General features: G+C 39.7%; 1 protein-coding gene across 1 annotated transcript; it reads left to right on the top strand.

Annotated features, from left to right (window-relative positions):
* Positions 1-146: 146 nt before the first annotated feature.
* Positions 147-17,330, top strand: LONRF1 (LON peptidase N-terminal domain and ring finger 1). The gene is made up of 12 exons (XM_066185783.1): positions 147-738; positions 6,780-6,898; positions 8,696-8,818; positions 9,436-9,582; positions 10,077-10,314; positions 10,400-10,490; positions 11,325-11,439; positions 11,964-12,085; positions 13,643-13,801; positions 13,905-14,067; positions 14,419-14,571; positions 16,082-17,330. The coding sequence occupies exons 1-12, from the start codon at positions 147-149 to the stop codon at positions 16,238-16,240; spliced, it is 2,181 nt and encodes a 726-aa protein (XP_066041880.1). The 3' UTR covers positions 16,241-17,330.
* Positions 17,331-19,888: the final 2,558 nt, after the last annotated feature.

Here is a 19,888-nt window from a genome sequence, read left to right as displayed (position 1 = left end):
CCCCGCGCCGTTGGCGGCGCGCGCGTGGAGCGGTGTTTTGTAACCTCCCCCCGCCTCCTCCCGCCCCCCGCCCGCGCCCAGCCCGGAGCCCATCCCGGCGTCCGGAGCGGGAGCGCCACACCCCCTTCGCCGCAGCCGCGCAGCCGATGGCAGCGTCCTCTCCCGCCGCCACCGTGGGCTCGGAGCTGCCGCCGGAGCCGGGCGGCAGCGGGGGCCCTGGCGAAGGGGCGGACGAAGAGCGGGAGCTGCTGCTGGCGCGGCTGGTGCCCCCGAGCCGCCTGAAGGAGGCGGTGGGCGCGTCCCTGGCGTCGCTGTGCCTCGGCCCCCTCGGCGGAGCCCAGCGCCTCGGGACCCTCGTGGACTGCTTGGTGCTGAACTACCGCCTGCGGCAGGGACCGGGCCGGGAGCGCGGGGCCGAGGGGCCGCTGCGCTGCTGCGGCTGCGGGAGGTTCCTGGGCGAGCCGGTGACCGTCCCGTGCGGGCACACCTACTGCCGCCGCTGCCTCCGCAGGGAGCTGCGGGCCCGCTGCCGCCGCTGCCGGGACTGGCTGCTGCCGGCGGGGGGCACCAGCACGGCCGCGGCCCCGCTGCGCACCAGCGTCGTTCTTAACCGGCTGGCGGAAAAGTGGTTCCCGGGCGAGTGTGAGAGGGCGAGGGCTGGGACCCGGCTGGAGGAGCTGCTGGCCCAGGGCCGCTTCCGAGAGGCGCTGGGCGCCGTCAACCAGGCTCTGCGAGCAGGTAAGGCTGGGGGGAGCGCTCCCTTCCTCCGCCCGTGCCGCCCGCCGGAGCCGCGCGGTCCCCGCCGGTGCCGCCCGTGTCCCGGGCGGGACCGGGACGGGCTGTTAGCCCGGGACGGCGGGCTCGGGGGCTGGGGGTGTGGTGGAGTTGGTAGATGTGCCCTTATCCCCTAGTGGGGGACCGTCAGCGATCGACGCGGGCCGGTGAAGAGCGTCCGAAGTTTTCTCGAGTTTGAAGGGATTCGAGGAACCTCTCCATTTGGGAGAGCGGAGTGGAGGGGACGTGTAGCTGCCCGGCCCTTGATTGAGCGCCCAGCCTGGTAGTGGGGTTCACCTGCTTCTGCTTACTCCAGAGGTGATGGGGCGCGTCCCGCATGGGCTCTGTCGTGTCTCCCCCCGCACGCTGCTGTGGGACTTGTTTACAGAGGAGTCTGTGGGCTCTGCTTGGTTTTGTGTTTGGTAGTCGCTGTGCGCGGGCAAAGAGAAATTCCGTTGGTGTATTTAACCTTGTTTCCTGAGAGAGAGAGACCTATTTTCAGTCTTAAGTGTCACCAAGACAATTCCCAGCAGGCCGGGCCCAGTTGCATAAGCAGACAGGCACGGAGGGGGACAGGTTGTGTAATGGCAGTGACATCATAGGTGGGTGTGGTTGGAGTTTTATATAGTGTTGAAGAGAGTGCAAAGAGGGGAGGTAGAGGCACGCTTTTAGACTATCCTGTGAGCGTCGCAGTATATGTGTCGGGCTGGTACCATGGACTCTTAGGATACACTCAGTTTTTCAAAGTTTACTCTTTGTAGAGAGAATCATGTTTGTGTGATTGATACACCTAGATGGATCCAGCGAGAGATTCCTTTGTTCTTTTGACTAAGGATTTTAACGCCTGGTGACATGGGAGGTTCTGTTATGATTTATACCAGGATTTTTTTCTGTTCGGCAATTTAGAAATTAGTATTTTTACAGATTAAGTGTGTTACGTTTATACAGTTGTCTGCAGTGGAGGAAAAAAACCAAAAGGTTGCATAAGTCTAATCCTTCCAATCTGTTCTGGGGAGATACATTAGGTCTAGTTCCAGAATAAACTGTTCTCAACGTAGGTGGGATTAAGTCGAAGATCTATTTTACATGCCTTTTGGCAACCTAATTTTAAGGGGTTCAGTTTTGGCTATCAGTTCTACTTTATTTGCCAGGGTGTTTCCAAAGGGTAGGATACACGATGAATTTTAAGTCTTGAAACTATAAGATGCAGACTTCTTCCTGAAGTACAGCATTGACTCCTACAGGTCACAAAGAAATTTCAGTAGTTTTCAGGGTAAAACTGATGAATCCAGTACTGATCACATATCTTTCCAGGGCTCCTGTTTCATGTTTCAAGACTGCTTTGAAAGAATAAAAGAGTAAATTAATTACACTGTTTTTGTTAGTCTTTCTTTTATGAATTTAGGAATATTATTTAGATGTTTATGGGGAAAGAATTTGATTCTTTTTATGTGAATCTACATCTTCCATTTTGGCTTCAAAATGGCTTTGAAATTTGAATATACTTATCAGCCGTGATGCTTGTTCAAAATTTTATTACTCAAATTCAGTACATGTGCTAGAAGTTCACTTTACAGTCCATTGTACAATTCTTTCCCATGTCTCCAATCCTGAGAATTATCAACATTCCACATATTCTGGAAAAGATACTGGAGAACTTTGTGAGTCAGAGTGCAGACGTACGTTAAGTGTGAATTTAGAGCTGTGGATTCACAACTATAAATTGAAGGTGATTACAGGCCAATAGATAAATTAATAGCTTCTGGCATACTTTCCGTCTTCCTTCAGACCATGAATTTTGAAAACGCATAGAGGTGAAAAAGATGTAGCTTAAAAAATGTATTAATGTTTAAAATCATTCCTCTTCTGTTTCAGTGTTTCCTTACTGCTGCTTCATCTGTTTCTTTTTAATGCACGTAGTTAAAAAGTTGTGCTAAGCATAAATCTGATGTCCTAAATAAGGCACTGATGCTAAACCACTGGTCAAATGGCATCTTGTCATAACTTTTTTCCATTTCTGAAACATTTGAAAGAATTGTTTTTGCGATTGTGCGAAAGTGGCTTTAAACAACCGTAAGGAATGTTAACATTCATATAGTTAGTATATTCCTTGCAGGAGTAGAAATGAAATAGCTTAGTTAAAGGAGGTCTCTTGAATTGAAATACAAGCGCAGCTTGCCTTTATTTGAGTGTCCTGAAACACACCACCGATGGGTTGATCTGACTGTCACTCATTCCTGCTGGAGTGGACCTCAGGAGATCTGTTGAGCAATCAGTCTCCTGTTTAAGCAGAACAAATACTGTGATCAGAGCAGTTTGCTTAACATTTTGTACAGCCGGATCATGAAAACCTACAGGCTGACGATTCCACAGCTTCTCTGGGCAACCTGCTCAAAGGTTAATTATCCTCATAGTGAAATATCTTCTCCTTATTTCAAGTCTTAACTGCCATTGTTTTGGTTTATAACCATTGTCTCTCTCGTTTTTTTCACTGTGTACTTCAGTAGAGTCTTCTAGGTAACCCAGTTTTGGATTCTGAAAAGCTGCTGTGTTCTCCCATTGCCTTCAGGAGTTATTTTCTGCTAAACAAGCCCAGTTCTTTTGGCATTTTCTTAAGGGTTGTGTGTTCCATCTCTGATTAGAAGGGTGGTCCTGTAGTACTATGTTAATAAATACTTTGTCCTAAAGTATTTCTACATAGTGTTTTTGATGTGCATGTCTTTTATTTTGAAGCATTTGCCCTATTAAGAACCATATAAAAAGCATGCAGGTTCAGATCATGGGTGGTTCATTCATTGGTGTGTTTATACTTACAGTAAGAGCAGATGCTTTGGAAGTAATATAAAACTGAAGAATGCATATTGAATTGTATTTGTGTGTACACCTTTGTATACTTTCCCATTAATGGAATAATAACACCTGATACACACAGCTCTACATTGTAAATACTTGGTGTTTTTTTGTTAAAATCATTTGTCTTTGGGATGCTAGAAGTGAGTGATTTCTGTATTTACAATATATTTGGTCACCAAAATTGGAAGTTCAAGAACTATGTTTCTGCTCTCTTTGATCCAAAGATTCAAAATCAGCTTGCATCCTCTCTTTGGCTGAAAAAACATTAAAATATATGCTGAAACATTACAAAATTGTTTCTTCATTGTAACAAAGCCTAGAAATTGAATTGTCATTTAAAAACTGGATGTATAAATTTAGATAGAAACAGAGAATTGTTTAGGTTGGAAAAGACCTCTCAGCTCATTAAGTCCAACCATTAGTCCAGCACTGCTGAGACTATCACTAGACCGTGTTCCTGAGTGCCATATCTATATATCTTTAAAATCCCTCCAGGGATGGTGTTTCTGCCGCTGCTGTGGGCAGTCTGTTCCCATGCTTGACAACCCTTCCAGTGAAAAAATACTCTGATACCCATACTAAACTGCCCTTGACACCATTTCTGCTCATGATGTTGCTTGTTATCTGGGAGAAGAGACAGCAGCCCCCACGTGTCTACAGCCTCCATTCATGTAGTTGTACAGAGTGACAAGGTCCCACCTGAGACCTCGTTTCTCCCAGCTAAACTCAACCTTTCTTCATTAGACTTGTGTTCCAGACCCTTCACCAGCTCCATTGCCCTTCCCTGGACTTGTTACAGCACCTCAGTGTCTTTCTTGTAGTAAGGGGGCCCAGAACTGGACACAGGGCTCACGGTGTGGCCTCACCAGTTCTGGATACACGAGGATGATCACTGTCCTGATCCTGCTGGCCACCGTAATTCTCACACAGGCCAGGATGTCTTTGGCTTTCTTGGCCACCTGGGCACACATTGGCTCATGTTCAGCTGCTGTCAACCAGCATTCCCGTGTCTTTTGCCACTGAGCAGCCTTCCAGCCACTTTTACCCCAGCCTGCAGGGGGTTGGTGTGACCCAAGTGCAGGACCCGGCCCTTGTCCTTGCTGAACCTAATTCAATAGCCTTGGCCAATTGATTGAACCTGTCTAGATCCCCCTGCAGAGGCTTTCTGCCCTCCAGCGGATCAACACTCCCACCCAACTTGTGTCCTATGCGAACTTTTGGTGCACTTGATCCTCTTGTCCAAGTCGTGGATGAAGATACTGAAAAGACTGGCCCCAAACTAAGCTGTGAGGAAAACCACTAGTAATCATCTGCCTTCAGTCTTCTGAATATTCAGACCCAGTTTGTTGTATCTATTGCTCATTCAGTGACAGTGTGTGTATGTTCAGCTGCACAGTTGGCATCTCAGCTGAACTCTGTTTTGTACTAGTTCAGTTGGATGCATTTCTCATGGAAGAAAAAGTGGATAAAATGTCCACCTGCTGTAGACTTCGACTCACATTTTTATCTTCAAACTGCCCCTCATTTTCCCCCTAGGAAAAAAGGCTTGGAGTTCCTCAGGTCATGTTCTGCACTTGAAAGTCTGAAACAGATGAGCTTCCTCTGATTCTGTGCAAATAGGCAGCTTATCAGAGAACAAAGAGCTGCACTTACTGCTGCCTCCGAACAAAGGAGTTTGGTTTGCTACTAACTCTGTTGGACACCAAAGAGTCAAATACAACACGAAAAACTATATGAAGAGTTTAATCTGATCTCTCACCTTGCCAGGCTATAGCAGTCACAAAACACAGCCACAGGAAATCAGGCTTCAGAGTTGTTCTGCTTGCAAAATTAGTGTTTTACTCAAAGAGAGTTTCCCAGACTTCGATTAAAACAAGCATTTTATTATGTTAAATGTGAAAATGAAACAAGCTGGCTTTGGTAATATTTATGTTTGAGGGGAAACTGTCAACTCAAAAGAAAGAAATCAGGAAGACCCTCTAGTTTCAGCTAAATTCATTCTTCTCTTATTTTCTTGACCCTTTCTTTTCCATTAAGATCTTTTTACATGTGGCATTGTGAATCTAAATACAAAGCAGTGTGTTGCAGTCTATTGGAACATTGACCCGGATGCCTTCAACTGTAGAACAGGCTAATGTTGGAAATTTATGAGAATTTATAGTAGACGTTTAGAATAAACAGAATATTAAATAGAAATTATAGCCTCCAAGAAAGCCTTTTTTGAAACAAATTTAAAGAACTATTTGATTTTAGTATTGTTTACAGTAGACCAAGCTTTGACTAGTTTATCTCATTCAATAAAAACCAAGTCTATTTATAAAAACAATTAAGATCAAAACAGTGTTCTGGCATTTTTTTCCAAGCAGCAACTGCAGTTAGTTGTGTTGCAAAACCTTAGTTTTAATGGCAAGGAGATGGGTGTCTTTCCATTTAGAGGTTGCCATACTGAAAGTGCAGAATGCTGGATGTTGGACATGGGAACTTGTCCTTACTGAACACATTTTGCTTTTTTCCCCACTCTAGAAGCTCCACTACTGCAACTCCTTACAACAGGGCTGCCAGCTGGTGCTAAAGGCTGTCTGGAATTGGCTACTTGTTTTCCTCACGTAGTGATAAAGCCTGGTTCTGGTACCTCCCAGGCGGATGCCACTGTGAATGTGGCATTTCCAGCCGTAGTCAGAAGGGGTCAGGCACTATAAAAGCACATCACAGTCTGCAGAAAAACTTGGGTATTTGAAAGCAAATTTTGTAATACTTAGGCTTTTAATACAGGTGTGGTAAATTCCCAGGTTTCTGTGGTTTTAATTGGATGTACTGTGAAGATAAAGTTAACTTAGGCCTCAATTTTTGTTGTCCCAGCAGTACTGAGCAGTGCTTTGTGAGCCTCTCTGTTCAGCATTTGAAAATAAATATTCTTGTTGCTGCAAGATACATTAAGATACAAAATTTGTTCCTTAGCTTACAAGACATGAACCAGGAATTACTGCCACTTTCGTTATTCAAACACTAGGATGTGAGGGAGAAGGTACTCCACTAATTTTGGAAGTATTGTACAAAAGATTGTAATTATGTTATATCACTATGAAAGCAAATCTAATTAAAACTTTAAAAATTCTGATTTTTATAAGATTTCACCTAATTTCTGTCTGCAGATTCCAGTGACTTGATGCTAAGAATTTACAGAGCTGAGTCATATGTTGGCCTCCAAGAATATAAAACAGCCATAGAAGATCTAAATTTTGTTATTTCTAAAATGCCAAATTGGCCAGAGGTAAGTTGGTATGAACTCATCACTTTTCGATATTGTGTTTGAAAAATCAATAAATTCCAGTTTATACTTGCATCAATTTAAAAACCTAAGCCAGCTACTTTAAATGTTGTCTCTTAAGACGTGCAAAATCCTAAAAGTCGTCTTTAAAATAGTTAAGTCGTATGAGACAGGCCTCTGATGAGGATGGCAGGTTATGGCTGGTTGACAAATACACTGAGATATGGAATAGTTCATGGTGATGTAACCTGTAACAGCTGGGATTTGGGGCTTGTTTTGTTTAATTGTTAATTTTTGTAAACAAGAGGGACACTTTGCTGTTTTAGCTTGGAAAGTTTATCTTCAAAAAGCCCAAATAAACTCAATGAGAACTGAGCTTTGCAAATAGTATAGGCAGCTGGGTAGTCTGTGGTCTTCAGAACACGTTGTCACACTGTCTAAACTCTGACCACAGCAGGAGCAGCAGATCTTGCCACACAAGGGGAGATAACCGCAGTTGTCTTGGTTTCTCTTGTGTTTAGCCATTCCATGGCTACTGCAAATTCATAAAGCCTCCTGGTTTTCACCTCTCAGTGTTGGTAGTACTGTCTGCTGTTTTCTGTATGTTTGGAAAGAAGTGTCACTTCACTTAACTGAGCTTGGTTTGATGGATGGATTCCTGTAACAGTCCTTACCTCTGTAGGAAAAAAAACTGTAAGAGGAGGACTAGCAAACTTCCCTCTGTTAGAGTTCATCTTAAAGGAAGCTGCCCAAATCCATCAGAGGGTGTATGTCCTCATCCGACAGTCTTGTTGAACAGATGTTACTGTTCATACTGTAGAAAATTCTGTAGAAAATGCATTCTGGGATTTGGTAGAATCTTTCTGGGGTTTGTTTTGGATTGTTTGTTTGGGGGGTTTTTTTTGTGGTTTTTGGGGGGTTGTTTGTTTCTTTGTTTTGGTCTGGTTTTTTGTTTTGTTTTGTTAGTTTCTTTTTAAGTTTAGTTTCTGTCCCGTTATCCAAATTCCTATATACAAATAGATATTGTTCTTTCAACTTTTTTTTCGTGACTATTTAACTTTTTCTATTACTGTCAGTGCAACTTGTAAAAGTTGAGATAAGTTCTTAGTTCCAATGTCATCTACTTTTGAGTAAGTTCAGTAAAATTCCAGGTAAAGATAGTCTTTCCTCCCTTTTTTCTTGCAAGGAAAACAATACACAGATTTTTTTTTTTCCCAGCTGGTATCCAGTGTTCAAGCATAAAATATAGTTGGAAGAAGCAATTAATTCTGAGAGTGCATTGTTTTGTTTTATAGAGTATAGCTCGAGATGTATGTAAGGGATGAACAGTTGTGTGGATTATTTTATTTGTATTTACCCTTCTGAAGGCTGGAACCACAAGGCTTTTAATGAAGGAGAGTTCAAAAAAAGTATCCTGTAAGCTGTTTGTGTGAGGTTATGTAATAATTTGTATTTCTTGACCCTCTTCTTCCTCTCCAAAGGCTCACAGAAGAGGGAAATTAAGGACTGTGAATTCAGCACTAGTGAGGTTTTTAAGCCTTTATATAAGACAAAACAAGTTAACTGGAAGAAGTTATCACACCAGCCTATCCCATGATTTTCAAACTTTTCAAACACAGTAGTGGATGTGTGTTAGACAAGGGATATGGATCACACACACTGTGCACAGTTCAGATTTGTTAAAGCTACATTCTTTCTGTCATGGCAGGTTCTGATTCTAACACTGAGGCAATGCCTGTAAGACCAATACTGCAGTTCTCCCTCTTCTCTACAAATGTCTTTGTGGTATCTCTTTCTCAGGTCTACTTTCAGAAAGGAAAAGTGCTGCAAGACTCTGGCTTTGTAGGTGATGCCTTACAACTGTTTCTACAGTGCTTAGCCCTTGATGAGGACTTTCTTCCAGCCAAGCTAGAAGTAGAAAAGGTAATTTTATTTATGATACTGGATTCCCATTTCTGACTTGATTCCTTTATGAAGCTCCCATTATGATAGACTTTGAGTGTCTAAAATCTTCATTACATACATAGAACGTTCAGGTGGCAGATTCCTTTTAAGATATTTCTTAAATCATGCTACGTTGAAGAGTTAGTCCCAATGTACAGTTTTACACAGATGTTGAAAAGTACACGTGTGTTTGAAGTTACTAAATTAATATGTAGAAAACTGGAAAGCAGGCAACAAGTGAAATTTTCCTAGTTGAAATCCTCTGTGCCTAGAGCACAACTGTTTTTTCTGTGATAATAAAAATTTACATTGAAAAGCTGCATAATACTGAGTTAATAAGGTCCAACTCTGTTTGACTTGTACTAGAAAGGATTTCTAGATAAATTTCTCTTTTAGCAATGTAGGTTTATAGGTTTGTTTCTAAATATGTAGGTTTGTTCTCAACTCTGCCTTCACAGTTACTGCTTAAATAAAGATCTGTTCATGAGATTTAACTTCATGTAGATTACCTTCTTAATTTTTGAAATGTAAATTTATAACGAAAATGTGTCTGGACTGTTTTTTGTTGTTATTAACATTGAGCTGTTTTTTTCTAGATATTGTGTGATGTTTTGTCACCAGAGAAGTTAGGTGAGAGTCTGAAGGAATCTGCTTGGAATTCACCCCATGCTAGAAATAAACCTTTTATACTTGGTTCTGAGGTGACAGGATCTTACTGCAACTTACAGCTTTCTCCGCTGCAGGTAATAAAAACTCTAACTTCTGTCTTTGACTGATATATATACATCAGATGTATTGATACCCTGATTTGTCAGACTTTCCAGCGTAAATACTGATTTTATGTAATTGGCTAAATTGGAGGAAAAGAAGCATGGTTTGGGAGTAATTTATTTTCATTTGTGGTGTTAGAACTCCTAATTTTAGTTCACTAGAAGGAGCAATAAATACAGTTTAAGAAGGTAGTTAAATTTCATGTTAGGGACTTCAAAATAAAGAGAAATACAATATTTTTTTTTTAAGCAGATGAAATACAATTTTTGTTTTGTTTGAAGCGGGTGAAGATTTTTTGATTGTTAATGCTAAGCAAATTCGAGTACTGTCTTGACTTCAAAATTTTTCTAGTTAATTAACTAACCATGGATATCAGTTTGGCTGATGTATCTTTGCACAGTCACGTCTCACATACTTAGATTTGTGTTACTCCTAGAATACAGTTCAGTTCATCTTACTCTTACAGAGTTTAGGAGGATCAGATGTACTGGAGCCTATAAGTGGAGGCTTAAATCGTGCACAGTCTGCCCATGCTCTTAACTCAACAAAAGACCTTGCCAAGGAAGATGGCTTAAAGAGAGTGTCTTCTGAACCCCTTCTCTCTGGCCAAGGAAAAGGTGCTTTGTTAAAAAGAAAGCTTTCCTTCTCAGAACAGGATACAGTCGTATGTGAAGATGGAAGAAACAAACACAAAAAGCAAGGAGGTAAACAGTCACTTACTGTGAAATTTAAAGTATTTACTGTCTTGTGCCTTTGTTTGAAGAAGTATCTTGTCCTGCTTTTCCTCAGAAGGTACAAAAAGGGACATGACACTGGCTTTTGGAACAATCCCAGGGGATTTGATTGATGTATCAGATTTTGAGTGCTCTCTATGTATGAGGTAAGATTTTGTCCTTGATTGAGCATTTGTTACAGGTATTTATCTGTATAGGCTGCATATCTGTTACATGTATGAATTGAGGTACTTGTAAGTTGCTGTGAGTTCTGATTTCAGTCAATAATTTGCAGCCTTTCAGTATCCCTGCACTTATATGTGTATTTAAATGTCATTTGCTATGATGCTATATACTGTAGGACTGTTTTAATCATGTTGCCCTTTTAGGTAACCATCAAAGGGCAGGATCTTTTGTGATTCAATGTTAGGGGTTCTTCAGTCAATAAAACTTACTTTGGGAAGGTAAATGCTGAGATGCATAGTCTGTGAGCCTTGTATTTGTCTGGGAGACACAGATGCTTCAGAATACTAGTCTACTTAAATGTAGCTGATGTTTTATTTGAAAACTCCTACTGAGTAATCTTGATTTTCAGAATAAATACCATAAAAACATTTGGTGTATACTGAACTTTTATTCATAGTTATGTTATTAGGATGTAACACTGCTGTTAAAACAACCCAGTTTCTCAAAGAGTCACCTGATTTTGTGTATTCTGAATCTTTGTATAGGGAGACCAAAATCTTTGTATATTAGGGTAAATGTTTAGTTACCTGGAGTTTTGGAATGTGTCCAGTTTCATCAGAAAACAAAACAGTGAGCGTTGCAGTAAATGGAAACAAACTGCAGTTTAGAGGAAAAAGTAGAATAAGGAGACTTGGGACTAGTTGTTTACTTTGTTATAGTATAACTCGTCTTAAAAATTCGAGAGATTAATCACTGACATGTTTAAGAAAATGCACACTGGCCATGACATCTAACTTCTAATAATTTTGTTTCAGGCTATTCTTTGAGCCAGTAACAACCCCTTGTGGACATACTTTTTGCAAAGGTTGTTTGGAACGGTGTTTAGATCATGCTCCACAGTGTCCACTCTGTAAGGAAAGCTTGAAAGAGGTATTGTTTCTCAGTAAAGCTCACAGATACAAATACTGTATAATTTTAAAAGTTGTTTCACTTGAACCCAACAATTTGGATTTGCTTGGGCTATGGATTACTAGAATGGAAAAGGGTCTCATGGTCTTAGAGGTTTTATGTTTCTGTGACCATTTACTGCAGTGGTATAATTCAATCCTGTGTATTTGTAAACTTTGGTAACTATTCAGTTAAACGTCTCTGTGATTTCTATATACTTTTCTTATCAGTATGGCTGTATATCCTGGGAAATCAGTTCTGTCTCTCATAAGCATAGAAATACAAACTGTTAGACATTCAAATTGTCAGACACTAAGACCTTACACAGAGAATCTAATTTTCAAATATTAGAGTATCATTAGGTTTCAATTAATGAAACAAAACCTTCAGAGATGTAAGTTGTCACGAGTTTTGTAACATTTCATAGATCATGTTTTTATAAAAAAAGCTGCATTTTATCAAGCCTTTTGTTAGGATACATGGATTTTTTTTTTAATTGTTCACAGTACCTTGCAAGCAGAAAATACAGTATCACGGAACTGCTGGAGGAATTAATAATGAAATATTTGTCTGATGAATTATTTGAGAGAAGAAGAATTCATGCTGAAGAAACTGCAGAACACTCCAAGTAAGCTTCCTGTCTTGAAAAATTTGAGAAATGAGTATGGAAATCCTTTTTAGAAATGTTTTATTATTTTTATAGTCATTAATCATGGTATATTATGGGTGCAAGAAGGAGTATGAAGCTTGTCCAGGTCCCTCTGGATATCATCCCATCCTTCAGTTGTGTCAACCACACCACTCAGCTTGGGGTCATCAGCAAATTTGCCGAGGGTACAGTCGATCCCTTTGTCTATGTCATTGGTGAAGGCATTAAGGAGTGCTGGTCCCAGTATGGACCCCTGAGGGATACCACTGGTCACTGGGACTCTGAGCCATTGACCTCTACCCATCCAACCCTTTATTGTCCATCTAACAGCCCACCCATTAAATCCATCTCTCTCCAATTTGGAGAGGACATTGAGGGGGGAACTCTTCACAGAATTCCAGATAAAATGACATCTGTAGCTCTTCCCTTGTCACTCTGTCATAGAAGGTCACTAGGTTGGTCAGGCCAGGTTGGATGAGGCTCTGAGTAACCTGATCTAGTGGAAAGTGTCCCTGCCCACAGCAGAGGGGTTAGAACTAGATGATCTTTAAGGTCCCTTCCAACCTAGGATGTTCTATGGTTCTATGAAGTATATGTTTCCCCCTCCATTCCTCTTTCAGCTTTCACTGTCAGGGAGCTTTGTTTTTAGCTTTGATGCTGTTAATGAAATTGTCTTCAATTGACTTCAGAGTCTCAGAGACTTGAATTTCTTGCAAAGCAATTCATAAAAGACATTAATCATATACAGATATGTGTGATCAAAGAAATTGATGGGATTTTTTGTAAACGTGTTGCTTATCTCACAGAGAGTTCTTCAAATACGTAGAGCATCATGTATTGTAGATACGAATGTTGGAAAGCTATTTAAAACTACAGCTCATGCAACTTAGTTAACAGAATCCATTCAGTAGAATTATGTTTTATAGTCTAAAAGGCATTAAAATTAAATACCTAGTAATGTTTTAGTGATAGCTTGATTGTATCTACTATCAACTATACATACTTGATAAAACAGGATGAAAAAAATACTTTGTTTTTCAGTTACACCTGCTGAGGCATATTGCAAGGTGCAAATTACACACTGGGTTGCATCTTCAGACCTGGAGTCCCTCCTTGAAAATAATCTAAATGGTGACCTAGCTACTATGTAGTTACTACTACATCTTTTTACTTACAGGAAAACCGTGTCTCTGGGGGCTTAATTCCTTTTATAGCTCAAACTAAAGCAAAAATCAAAAAGTAGCTGACACCCCCATCCCCAAGGCAGAGCCCTTCATTCATTGACTAGATACTCGCTACCTAGATAACAGTGAGTCTTACTGTCCAGTATGTGTGCAAATCAGTATACAGGTATTCAGCCACTGTTACCAGTATGTGGGTTTATCATTCATGAAAGTTTCCACAACATATTTTGACTTGGAAAAGAGTGCTTTATGACCTCAAACAAAGCAGACATATTAAAAAAAATGTATTGTCTTGGCATAGCTCAATGTTTAGGTTTTGAAGGCATATATTTCTTTTTATGTTCTCTTGAAGCTTGACCAAGAATGTTCCAATGTTTGTTTGCACTATGGCATATCCTACTGTGCCTTGCCCTCTACATGTATTTGAGCCAAGATACCGACTCATGATTCGCAGGAGTATGGAAACCGGAACTAAACAGTTTGGGATGTGCATAAGTGATTCTCAAAATGGGTAGGTTTACATTTCTGAGCTTTCATCTCTTCTGTCTTTTTTAATTACAAAAAGTGGCTTTTCAGAAGTGTATAATTGCATTACTGACAAGGTGTCTTTTTAGTTTTGCAGATTATGGTTGCATGCTGCAAATCAGGAACGTTCATTTTCTACCTGATGGACGGTCTGTTGTTGATACAATTGGTGGAAAGAGATTTCGAGTTTTACGGAGAGGGATGAAAGATGGTTATTGCACTGCAGACATTGAATATTTGGAAGATGTTAAGGTATCCAGAATGCTGTCTAAATACTTACTAGTATTAATATATCAAAATTTTTGCTTGATTTGTTCATGAAAGCTCTGTTCTAAAATTTTAGGTCCCTAGAAGCCAGCTTAATTTTTTTTATTATTATAAAACAAGTAAGGGAACCATAGTTTTTGTTTCAACAGTAGTTTGAAGCGGTAACTTTAAAAATATTACAATACTTCTTTACCATTCAGTCATTAGCAGGCAAGGTTACAGAGAACACAAGAAATGTATCTAAATTTAGTTGAAATTTATGAGTGTTTTTTGATTTTAGCTTAAAGCCCTTAATTGTTTATCACTAATCATGTGTTCATAACTTGCCTCTTACAGGTTGCTGATGAAGAAGAACTAAAGAAATTGAGAGAGCTTCACAATTTCGTTTACAATCAGGCCTGCAGTTGGTTCCAAAACTTAAGAAACAAATTTCGCACTCAAATTCTTCAGCACTTTGGACCAATGCCTGACAGGGAAGAAAATATACAGGTGAGACATCATTTAATATTCATTATTAGATGCTTATTTTGAAAAATAAAAACCTTATTACCAACTGCTAAGTATTAAAAGAAAAGCTCCCACTTCTTTCTCCAGCTTCAAAGACAATAGTGCTTGCATCTTGTTTCTCTTGCAGTGAGTGACCAAAAGCAATTCTGTCACTTGTCAGCAGTTTCTCCAGGAAAGGTTGATATGCTGCTGTGGAAATAAAACTAGTAAACTGAAAACACTTTAAATTCCAGTAACAGTTAAACTGTCAGTTTGTGTAAAGCTGTTAGAATTCAAAGTGAAAAAACTCTCAGTTTTCTCCCTGTGAAAGTAAAGAAACTGAATCTGCCATATGCAGGCAGTTACCTTTGGCTAAGAGGTAATCACAAGTAACACTTTACTCCTTTCTGAGCTTTTCATAAACTCTTGCAGCTGCTGGCATTTGACAAATGTTTCTTGAGAAACTAGCTGCAGAAATCTATTTTGATGGTTTTTATAAACAATTAATGAAGGTAAGATCCTGAGGGAGTGGAGGCTGTAGAAAAGTAACATTTAAAAATATGTAAGATTTGGTTTTCAAAGTGGAGTTTTTTGTGAATTGGGATCTTAGGGGAGCCTTCCCTCACCCATCTGCTATGAAATTATAGTAACCTGTCGGGGGGGGGGGGGACACTGTAGAGGCTGGTGCATGAGGTCAGAAGTGATTTTAGAACAATTTAATAAAAATAGTTTTAAAATAGCATACTAGGAAATAGGAATATGTGTGCAAAACCAGAATAATTAGCAGGGTAGCAATACTGTGGGTGTGTACCTGGGATTTATAATAGATAATAAATGTTTCAGCTGTGTGGTAACAACTGCAAATGAGGAAATCCTGGAGTGTACCACTACCAGTAATATTTTTGCAAATCATTTGAAATAATATTCTCTGCAGTGGTAGGACCTCTACTGAAGAGTATTAAGTCCAGTTCAAGGCCTGACATCTAATGGTTGCTGTTGGTAATTAAAGTACAGGAAAAAGTTACAGAGTTTTAACTGCTTAGAAGAAACTTGCTAAGTAATCCTGCACTGTCTAGAAGGTAATGAGAAGGGGAGTGGAATTGGGACATGACAGAGAAGTCCATCAAACACTTAAAATGAAAACATTAGGCTTCAAGAATATTCAAGCCTTAAGAGGAGCATGACAAGTATTAGATTTAATTTTTATCAGGGAAGTTTGTCATTGGGTTACTGTCCTGTGCTTAGCCATCTTTTCCCAAGGACCCTATGAGCTTCCGATGTTGTCTTAAAAATAATTGCTTTATAAAGCTTAGTTTAAGTGTACTTTGTATGACTTCTCACTTGAGGAGAAGAGATCTTTCATCACTCTTCTAATATTATAGCCCTGGAATTCTCTAGTTAGTATCAAACTTTAAAGTAGTCTTGGTCCCTGATGGCTTTGTCTTTTGATGTCTTCATGGTAGTCAACTACACAACACTGGTTATTGGTAACCAACTTATGTTTTATTTCTAGGCAATGCCCAATGGTCCTGCTTGGTGTTGGTGGCTTCTAGCTGTTCTCCCAGTAGACCCCAGATACCAGCTGTCAGTTCTCTCCATGATGTCTTTAAAGGACCGTCTGATAAAAATCCAACATATACTCACCTATTTTTCTAGAGACCAGTCCAAGTGACTAACCGCCTGGGTCTTCCTGAAAAGTTACTCTGTTCTGGTTGTAGTAGCAGCTGGAATTTTTGCTGCCTTTGCACATCTAGCACTGGTTTGAGAAGTGTAATGGAACTGTTTTTTCTCTCCACCCTCCTGGCTTCCTGAACCACATGGTTCATTGGATGTACACTTTCTTCAGCTATGAGAGAAGACCACTGACAATTGCACAAAGTCAATCCAGCTAGATATGTTTTTCACGTTATCTGCATTAAAATTTGCACTACATAGAAAATAACCTTTTTGAGACTTGATCATTTTAGCAATTGACTTTTCTAAGCTGTGGAAGTGCAGGACTTAAGGCTGACAGTCCAAGTTTACAACATTGAGGAGGTAATAAAGGTTTTGCAAATGTTTGCCTCAAACAACTGTTTTTTTGCTGTTTGCACAAATATTTGAAATATAGTATTGAATGTCACAGTTGGATATTACTACTCTTGTTTAACTATCTTGACCATGAATATGGCACAGATTTTTAAAAATTATCTTGTAAATGTATGCATCACAAAACTGGTGACATGAACTGTATGCTGAACTGAGAGCCAACTTTAAAGAACAAATGCAGAAAAAAAAAAGGTACTTCTGTCTAAAAATACTTAAACTGTGAATATGGTTTACATACCTAGGCCTGTACATTTTAAAGAGGAAACTGAAATCTGAATGCTAGTACCAGTTACATTTCTACTGGGCTTTTCAGGCTGTTCTTCCAGAGCACACACTTAGTTTGTAGAGCTTAGAAGAAGAAATCTTAGAGTGTGCGTGCATATGTCTATCGGGGATTGTGCATCCAGGATTCAAAAGCTTAAAGTTTTATTTGAACTTTTTAAGTTGGTGCAAATGTGAGTTCTATGCCTTATTCATATAAATAGTAGAGCACACTGCAGTGGCAAGGTTAGCATCATGCTGCCAATAGGTACTTTTTGTAATTAAAAGTTTGCATATTTGTGAATATGTCTGATACTGGCTTTCTTGTATGTAAATCATTTGTAAAATATTTCTTAAATCTTGCTTTTGCTAATATATTTAATTTTCAATAAAAGCTAAAAGTTTGTAATATTTTTAACTTTGTCAGAAACTCAAAATCACTTTCCTTTTCCATATGCTTCTATTCTGGTATCGTAAGTAAATCCAGAAGCTGCTGTTTAACCTACATTAAGGTTGTGAGCACTTCATGACATAACTGGTGTGTTCATAATCTGTTTCTGACTATAGTACCTGTCTCAGACTGATTATTGGTCAGACAGGTTTTTTCCTGGTGTCCTGCTTTTCTTTCTGCTTTGTTTAAATCAGGTCCGAAATTTGCATTTTGCAACACTTCAAAGTTACAGGAACCTGTCCTTGCAGAGCAGCGAGGTATTTCACTGACTTGCTAGTCAGATACTCTGGCCTTGTTCTCTTCTGGAGTTCAAGGCTGGAGATGTTACAGGCAGCCTGAAATCTCCTGGTTCATCTTCCAATATCAGTTTCTATCTAGGGCAAATTTCCCCTATAGGGTATGACTAAAGTCCGGGGTGAATATTTGGAAAGCTTTATTTGCATAATAAAAGAAGAAAGGTAATCCTTTATTCTTCCACTTCCATATTAACCTTAGAAATATAGTCCTTATATCATCATGATCATCTTAAGAATGCAGGTGGCAGGATTTTTTTCCTTGGCAATGAAAAGTCCCTGTAGCCAGGCTTGAAATACCAAAATAAAGTAGTTGTGACCTTTTTTTTTTTTTTTAATTCTTGCCAAGAGCTTGAGTTTGAAGTTGAGTATTCCCTAGTCTGCTGAAAGATGTGGCTTTTAAGTGCCTTTATAAGCTCCCATGACTTCTTAATACAGTAAATATGCAAGTGTCAACTGGGTTGCACTGCCCTGTGCATAAAGAAGTTTTACTTCTGGAATTGTATAAACCATGTAAGGCAAAACTTTACTGAAGAAAAACAACAACAATATAAAAAGCAAATTTACTGTGTTTAACAAATGCTGCAGTAAGGATAAGTATCAGTACCACTCCTCAGTAACCATTCCACAGATGTGCTCTTGGGAATGATAGAAAATTGAGATTGGAGATGAAAGATTTTAAGAGTTTTCTCAAATTGGAATTTTTTTAAGTGAGTGTTTTGTGTACCAGATTGTGTCATTTTGTGCAGTTACAGTGGGGTAGAACAACAAACTCAACTGAATGTTTGCAAAGCAAACATTTCAGTAAATAGGTTGGAGACGGTACCATGCTGTACTTTGTACATTGTATTTTGAATTTGGGGAGTACTTTCTTACAGTTATTTTTAAGATTTTCTTCCCTTACCCATTGCACAGCATGGATTCTTTAGCTATGGAACAATAAAACAGCTGGCTAAGGACAAAGCTTGATCACCTTATATGTTATAGTAAGGTTCAAAATCAGTGTAATTAAGCTTAAATGGAATGCAAATGATCTAGACTTGGGCAAAAGGGAAAAGGGGAAAGCTCACTTCCTATGAAGGCAAAGAACACCACCATTAATGATTAGTCTTACCTGATGAGGAGCAATAGTCAACAAAAAAGTCAACCTCTCATTTTCTGTCAGACTTAAGGGAGTCTCCTTTACTGGGCAGCACTCTTGGACCAACCAACAAGAGCTACCCTAAATTATTGTTGGGCCGCCTTATTTATGAGATTGTGCCGCCTTTGTTCGGTCATAAGATTGACAAGTTGATGTAGAAATGTTCTTTGTGTAAGCATGAGAACAAAATTAGATGTGTCTGAAAAGATTGATGATCCATAAATTGCTATACAGTGAATGGGATGCGCGTGTATGTTAATACGAGAGAGCTCATAAACTTCAGTGTGATGGGGTGGAGTCACCATACTCAGAAATAGCTGCCTGGAAGTGATGTGTATTTTGGCAAGGACTTCTTCCCAGTTTTGCAATTCTTAATTTATGTTTAATATATACCTCCAGCCTTTTACCAAATGTTATTTCTTGTAACAGCTTGCTGCCCTGGATGAGCACTGATGAACATTAGGTTTAGAAACTTCCATTTTCTTGGTATGAAAGGGCAACTTCATATTTCTCCATCTAACTTGATTTTTCTTTTGGCAATTGTCAAGTATTTGTCACATTCATTCTAGCAAGTTGTTTCTTTGTGGGCCTTTTACTGGTTCTAAGTTTCTTTGGGACAACATGCAAAGATGCTTATAAGATATATTGATGGGAGTGAAACGTGAAGCAGTGTGAGAAAGATTAGTAGAAGGATGTGTGCTCTGAACCCCATGAAAGATGAGGCCAGGTTCAGACATTGCTAAATGCTTTATAAAACTTGTTCATCTTTTTGGTTTTTTAGGTGATCTAACCCATTCCTTGGAGCTTTACATCAGTATGTGTGGGGTGGAGTAAATATCTGCTAGATATTCAAACTCTGATTTAGACTCACTTGCATTAATTACAAATGAGACAGGGTTGAGTTACCCGCACAGCCGAGTCCTGGAGAACAGCATGAGGGGGCCCCACAGTACCAGGCTGTGCTTACTTGACACTGGGGCAGGAACAGTTCCCAGAGAGAATCGTTGCCTTTGAGTACTGTCAGGAGCAGCAGACAAACCACATCTGCCTGGCCTGCACCTCACCAAGGCTGAGATGTTGTTTTTT

Source organism: Chamaea fasciata, unplaced genomic scaffold (assembly GCF_029207755.1).
Source record: "Chamaea fasciata isolate MVZ Bird 193981 ecotype frontalis unplaced genomic scaffold, bChaFas1.0.hap1 SCAF_6, whole genome shotgun sequence".
NCBI lineage: Eukaryota > Metazoa > Chordata > Aves > Passeriformes > Sylviidae > Chamaea > Chamaea fasciata.
Note: the sequence above shows the minus strand (reverse complement) of the source record. Positions and strands in the feature narration are given on the sequence as shown.